At 51.5% G+C, this 7,101-nt stretch overlaps 1 protein-coding gene across 1 annotated transcript; it reads left to right on the forward strand.

Moving 5' to 3' along the window:
* The first annotated feature begins 3,522 nt into the window (after positions 1-3,522).
* On the forward strand, positions 3,523-5,094 carry CEBPB (CCAAT enhancer binding protein beta). The gene is given in 2 exon segments (XM_042834329.1): positions 3,523-4,034; positions 4,036-5,094. Coding segments are annotated over 2 exon segments (987 nt in total). The 5' UTR covers positions 3,523-3,611; the 3' UTR covers positions 4,600-5,094.
* Positions 5,095-7,101: the final 2,007 nt, after the last annotated feature.

Below are 7,101 nucleotides of genomic sequence, written 5' to 3' on the forward strand. Positions count from 1 at the left end.
TCTGGCATTATCTTCTTTAATCTTTGCCCCTCTTCTACCTCTCCATGCTTTGCATTAGGCTGCAGTGAGGAGCTGTGTCCACACAGTGCTTAGCATGATGCACCTCTGATCTCACTGATCTGCCAGGAGATACTGCAAGACAAACAACATGCAAGACAAGTCTTCAGCAAGAAGCATCTAAAATTATAGACAGCCTTTTTCTAGAGTACAGACTCTCAGCCCACAGATCTTCTTACAAAAGCTTCAGTGTTTGTTCCGTGACCACTACATTAATATCATCTCCCCAAAGCTACTGTCTTTCCAGGACAGCTACTATAGACCTGCAGAGTGGGAATCAGAGATCCTGCTAGAAATCCAGGAAAAGAAGACAATTTTTAGGAATAATATGTCTCTGCAATGTCTTATCATAGGTCTCAGCCTGCGGCTGGAAAGCTGTGTCTTTCTACTGTATAAGAGGGAAAATGGAGAGCAGAACTTAATTTGTGACAGAAAAGAGCAGTGAAGATGAGATTCTTCCCTCCACTTTTTCCCCCTTCCCATATTCTTTTCTTACCCCTCCACTATCTATATTCTTTCACATATGAATGAAGAGGAATCTGGATTTTATTGCATAATTTATTTTTTTTTTCAGGAATGTAGATGTTCTCACTAAGTAATTTGTGAATAATGCTGTCTTCTTTCCCCAGCTGAAAAATTAAATCATGAAATCACCAGAAAGAAGGCACTTTTCAGAGAAACGCTGCCTTTCTGCTGAAATTTGCTGCCAAGAGAACTGTTGTGGAACCAATTGCTGCTGCCCCTGAGTTTTTCACTGTGTGATCCCTTCACCAGGATCACCTGCATCTCTTTTCCTATCTCTCTGTGGAAAAGAGTTTTCAGGATGATTTGCAGCCTCTGTACATCAGACCAGACCAGGTCAGCCTGTGGCACCGACAGGGATGGAGCTCGGTGTGCCAAGACCTCCACCTAGCTCTCCATGATGGGAGCTTCACTCTACACCGTTTCCATTTCAAAAGCCCCATTTCTGGCCATGCATTTGTTATGACAAGTGCAGAAACAATTTAAAAGAGACCAGACTTAGCTCAAAACCTTCTTGCTGAATGTAGGGCTTTGCATGAGTGGTTAGTCCCGCCAACAAGGTTCCCATGAGAAGCTGAGAGCTCCATGAGAATGGATGCTGGGATTTGAGGTGAGCTGGAGAAAGTTTAAAGAGATCCCAGCAGAGCAGGAAGGTGAGTGGGGAGCAGAGAAGGAGGGGACCAGCTGGGCATCCAACCTCAATTACCACTACAGCTGACGTGTGATTCCAGTGACTATGGGATTACTCAGCATTGGCCTGGAAAAGGAGGTGTGGGCCACACCATCTCTGATATAATCTATTTCACATGGCAGTTGCACAGACGTTTTATTTTGTTAGGGAAGATCAGCCTGGGTTGGAGCACAGCTTTTGGATGCTGAGCAGCTGAGAATAGGGCGGAAATTTGGAGAGGGCAAATTCAGATCTCTGAGAATATCTTAAAAAAAAAAATGCCCAAGAAATGTAACTGATGGGTTGTATGGCCCGCGTTCAGCCAATGGCTGTGGCAAGCTGGAGACCTGTCAGGGTAATGCCAAGGAACACCAGAGCCATTTCAGCAGGTGGCAGGAGACCTTCTGCTTGTGGGTTCCTGAGATGTTCAGAGGTAGGAAGCACATGAGGGTGAATTTCAAGAGTTCAGTTGCAAGGGCCAGTTAGGGCAGCTGCTGGATGCAACTGCCAGATCAGAACTCAGGATAAGGACACAGCGCAAGAGAGAAAACAGGCAGGAGAACAAGCCCTGGCTCACTGGGACTTGCCAGTATTTGCACCCAATACAGATGTTTGTATTTATGAAGGTATGGGCTCCAACCTCCAGACCCAGACCTCTGGCCAGGCCCAGTTCCAATTTAATCTCTGGTACATTTACCAAAGATTAACTTGGAGATAAAGATAGAACTAGAAATATTTGAAGCCCAAAAACCTGTTGGGGTACTTTTGTTATGGAAAGCAAAACCCTCCTGAAATGTGCAAAGGAAATGTAAACGCAAAAATACAAGAAAGAAAAAGTCCAGTGATCCACCGACACATTTCTGAATTCTTCCTCTTTTCAAAGTTCTGAGGTTTGAACATTATGAACAGTTGACTGTTTGAATCGTATAATGCAATACCTGTTCCTCTGGCTTAACGTTACCATATTTCCCACACCGCAGGATTGCTTCACATTATTCTAAGAGGCAGTGTCATTTTCCCTGCAGTGCTGGGTCTTCTTTACTGAGGCGAAGGACACTCCTACTTCCTTTAATTATATGTTTTGTTTTAAATTAAGTCCTTTATTCTGGGGATGAATCACCAGCTTGTAGACAGGTAAATGTGGGAGTAAGAGAGTGAAAATATAAGTTTGATTCCCAAGGTGGGTGTCTTTAATTAAAATGGACATCGAGATTCAGTCTTCCTTCCCAAACTTACCCCGCGATTCTGAAAATGCCTGGATTCCCTGGTTCTGAGCATGTCTCTTTCAGAAATTTAAACACGGTCCCCTGTGGCTTCAGAGCGCAGATTCCCTGTCGCCTTTGTACTCTGACAGTTGCGCCGTACCGTGCAAAGTAAATAAACCAAGGCAAACTTCAGTCACCGTCCCTGCATGCAGAGATGGGGAGCGGAGCTCGGCGGCTGCTCGGCTCAGACTGCTCGCGGCCGTCAGAAGGCAGCCGGGAGCACGCTGTGCTCCAAACTGCGCTCACTTGGCTCTCCGCTTGCTCTTGTAAAATGGTTCTGCACACGTCTGTATCGGACCGTTCTGCCTGCCAGTGCGGTTTACTCAATCAGGCACTGGACGAAGAATAAGAGGATCGGTCTCCTATTTGCAGCTTTTTCCCCTGCTTTGGCAAAAGAGCTTGGAAAAACGCCTTCTGCCTCGATTTCCCCAGGGCTAAAACGAGACCCAGACAGGTTTTGCACCCGCTTCTGCGGGGCACACGCAGCCTCACAGCGCCAACCCTTCCTTTTAGACACAAAAGGCCCGGCCTTGCGCTGGCAAAGCCGCGTCCCGGTCTCGCAGCCGCTCCGGGCCGAACGGTGCCCGCGTTCCCCGCAGCCGAGGGACCGGGATAGACGTGAAGTCCCGGCGGCCTCGCTGCCGGCGGCGGTGGCTCCGTGCGGTCCCGTTCCCGCGTCCTGCAGAGCGGCCCCGGGGCCCGCACCGCACCCGCACCCGCAGCTGGCGGCGTCCCGGGGGCCGGAGCGGTAGCTCCGAAGCGTGCAGCGTGGCATGCGGCCAGGCGATGACGCGCCTGTTGCTATGGGATCCACCGCCCCTATAAATAACCGAGCGAAGGAACTTTCCTAAGTCAGAGACTTGAGGACACGGGCCCCGCAACCAGATGGTCCGCAGGAGAGCCGCCAGCTCCAGCCGCAGCTCCGGGAGCGGGAGAGCCCCGCCGCGCCGCACGGACTGAGCCGCCCGGGCGGGCAGCGCAGCGGGGCCGTGCCCAGCGCCGGGCTCGGGAGACCCCCACCCGACGGCGGCCGCTCGATCCCGTGCCGGGGGGGCCCCCCGCGCCGTCTTCTCCTCCCCGCATCCCCCTTTGCTTTCATGCAACGCCTGGTGGCCTGGGACGCAGCATGCCTCCCCATTCAGCCGCCCGCCTTTAAATCCATGGAAGTGGCTAATTTCTATTACGAGGCGGACTGTCTGGCTGCTCTCAACAAGCTGCACCCGCGGGCGGCCGGGGGCCGCTCCATGACCGAGCTTACCGTAGGGGACCACGAGAGAGCCATTGACTTCAGCCCCTATCTGGACCCCTTAGCAGCATCCCAGCAGCCGGCGCAACCGCCGCCTCCCGCAGCAGCAGCAGGGGGCAACTTTGAGCCTGCCTGCAGTAGCGGCGGCCAAGATTTCCTTTCCGATCTCTTCGCCGAGGACTATAAAGGCAGCGGCGGCGGCAAGAAGCCCGACTACACCTACATCAGCCTTGCCCGGCACGGCCACCCGTGCGGCAGCCAGAGCCACAAGCCGGGGGGGGCTGCCGGGCTGCTTTCCGCCCCAGATCGTGGAGACCAAAGTGGAGCCTGTCTTCGAGACCCTGGACTCTTGCAAAGGGCCCCGTAAGGAAGAAGGGGGAGCGGGGCCGGGACCGGGGGGCATGTCCTCGCCCTACGGCAGCACCGTGCGCTCCTACCTGGGCTACCAGTCGGTGCCGAGCGGCAGCAGCGGGAACCTGTCCACCTCGTCCTCCTCCAGCCCCCCCGGCACCCCGAACCCCTCCGAGTCCTCCAAGTCGGCCGCCGGTGCCGGGGGCTACTCGGGGCCGCCGGCGGGAAAGAACAAGCCCAAGAAGTGCGTGGACAAACACAGCGACGAGTACAAGCTGCGCCGGGAGCGGAACAACATCGCGGTGCGCAAGAGCCGCGACAAAGCCAAAATGCGCAACCTGGAGACGCAGCACAAAGTCTTAGAACTGACGGCCGAGAACGAGAGGCTGCAGAAGAAGGTGGAGCAGCTCTCCCGGGAGCTGAGCACCCTCAGGAACTTGTTCAAACAGCTTCCCGAGCCCCTGCTCGCCTCCTCGCCCCGCTGCTGACCCCCGCGCCGGGCCGCGGGGCGAGCTGAGCGCTGCCCCCCTACGCCCTCCTCACGGGACCGGGCTGCGTTTTCGGTTTCGTTGGGGGTTTCGTTGTTGTTGTTGTTTGTTGTTGTTTCGGTCTCTATTTGCTTCCCCCCTCTATCCCCGGGGCCAGGGGGCGGCGGGCGGCGCGGGGAGGGGGAGGGGGAAGGCCGCGGCCCCGGGGCTCTGCTGGGCGCTGGGGTTATTTAAAACGGCGAGAGGAGAGCGAGGGTGAAGTGATGCAATCCTTTAAGCATGGCTGGGAATGCTGTGTACATGATGCAATCTCGTGTAACTGTCAGTCATGGATTGAGTAATCTGTTAAAGATGTTCCTACAGTTTTTTTTTATTATAAAGAATAATCTATTTCTATAAGAAAATACATATGTATATTTTGGGATCTATGCATTCTTGCTACATTTGAAGCATTAATGAACGATTTTAATAAACTTTATGACTAGGTTAAAAAAAGTAGCTTGTTTTATTTTGAGGGTACGTTTCAAGTCAGATGAAATGCAGGGCTGACATTCCAGCTGGATCTGGCTCGGTGCTGCCAGCAGGGATAGGACTCGCGTTGGTCTTTTGGCTTTCTCTGTGACTGAGAAAAACAGAAACAAAAACCCCAGGAGAAACCCAGCAAAGAGCAGAGCTGGAGGCTTCAGCCAGTCTTCATTGTCTCATTTTGGTTCCTCTAATCACTTGCTTGAGCTGCCTCTTGGGTATTGTCTGGGAAGAGGTGTTTGTCTGGGGTGGTGTTTTTTGCATTTCTTGCTGTTCCCAGTGTGCAGAGCGAGGTGTGCTGTCCAAACCATGACTGATCTGGTGAAGTAACTGCAAGGCTGAAGTGGGAAGAAAAAGTGAGGGAGGAAGCTTTCACTTAATTTTTTTTTCTTCAAGGAGATTCTGCTCTCTGAACTATGATTCAGCATGTCTTATGTTTGTAGTTTACAGGAATAAACATGGAAAGTAGTGCTTCTGTTGGATGTCGGTAATGTGGTCCCTGCTCGGAAGCTCTCGCGAAAGCCACCAGGTGAGAGGCACCCCAACAACCCCTTGCCTTTGCTCTTGAGACGTTCTTCTCAAACCTGTAGCTAGAGTTTCTCTGTTGAGAGGTGTTTGTTTCTGTGTGTCTGTTAGCTGGGGGAAAGCAGCAGATGAGTGGGGATGGGAGTAGGCCCTGTTGGGCTATAGATCGGGCTGGAGCTTTGTTCTGCCCGCTGATGGAAAGCTGCGCTGCTCCCATGTCCTGCGTGCTGCTGCCAGAGCTCTGCGAGCGGCTCACAGTCCCAGGCTGGTTATGTGCGGAGGGCTGAGAGAAGGACTGGGTCTTACTCAGCGTGTTCCATTTTCCTCTTAGGCCAACTTTAAGCACTATGTTTTAAAATCCAGATTCCCAGTGCCCCAAATAGGAACTCCTTAATCGTCTGTGCTGAACTGAATCCAGAGGAGCTTTTCTGTACCAAGAGAGTACTTGAATTTGCTGCAGGCAGGGCAGGGTTCCAGGGCAAACCCTGAGTCTGTCACTTATTCCCAGCGTTACTTTCAGCAAAGCATGTTTCCTACTGAAAGAGCTGCTGTGCATTTTTGACACTTGAGATCCTATCTTTCCCTGGCAGGTACAACTCCGAGAGCTCTCAGGGAGATCTGCCGTGCTCTGCTCCCATGGTGCTCCAATGGAGCTGCGCAGCAGTGAGCATGGAAGCGTTAGACGCGATACAGATTTCCACTGTTTGCTTTTTAATTTGTGCACTGCAGTTAAGTTGGTTTTATGAGACCCTATGAATAGATTTCTTGGGTGAGCAAGCTCCTGCATGACTCAAATTCTCGCAGGCAAGATAGACGTTAGATCTTGTCTTGGCTGTCCCTTGTGACGCTGATTTCTCCAGCCTCCTGTGGCTGTTTATTCTACTATTCTTCTAGTTACGAAACTTATCCACATCGTTAGATCCCATTTTCGTGTTGTGCTGTAGGCCATGTAATGTTACCCACACTTACGAGCAGCATTCCCAGTCAGAGCTGAGTGCTGCTGAGGGTAGAATTGCTGGAGGACTGGAGATGTCCTCAGACATATTTCTGTAGTTCTTTCTTTCTTTAAATGACAGAGCTTCCAACAAAAGTTCAGTTTATGAGGGCTGGGAGGCAGAGTAGATTGAAAGATAAGATGTACTAGAGGTATTTATATTTGAGTAATAATCCAGTTTCGGAGCTAGAGCTCTGTCAGGCACGAATGAGCTAATTCCTGTCCTTAAACTGCTTGAGGAGCTGGGGCAGTGTTGCTGCTGTGATTTAAAGAACATTAAAATTACTGCTGTATACCAGTGTATCTCTTTATTTGGATGAAAGATTCTTCATTGAGGGGGAAACTCATGCAGCAGCAAGTTTTTGTCAGACAGATGCAGTTAGACAGGATAACTGATGAGCACTGGTGTTACACCAATCTCAGAAGGAATTGGAAAGAGTCAGAGAATTTCTGAATAC

This window comes from Centrocercus urophasianus, unplaced genomic scaffold (genome assembly GCF_019232065.1).
Source record: "Centrocercus urophasianus isolate 14NV4802_14NV808 unplaced genomic scaffold, USGS_Curo_1.0 seq_46, whole genome shotgun sequence".
Classification (NCBI taxonomy): Eukaryota; Metazoa; Chordata; class Aves; order Galliformes; family Phasianidae; genus Centrocercus; species Centrocercus urophasianus.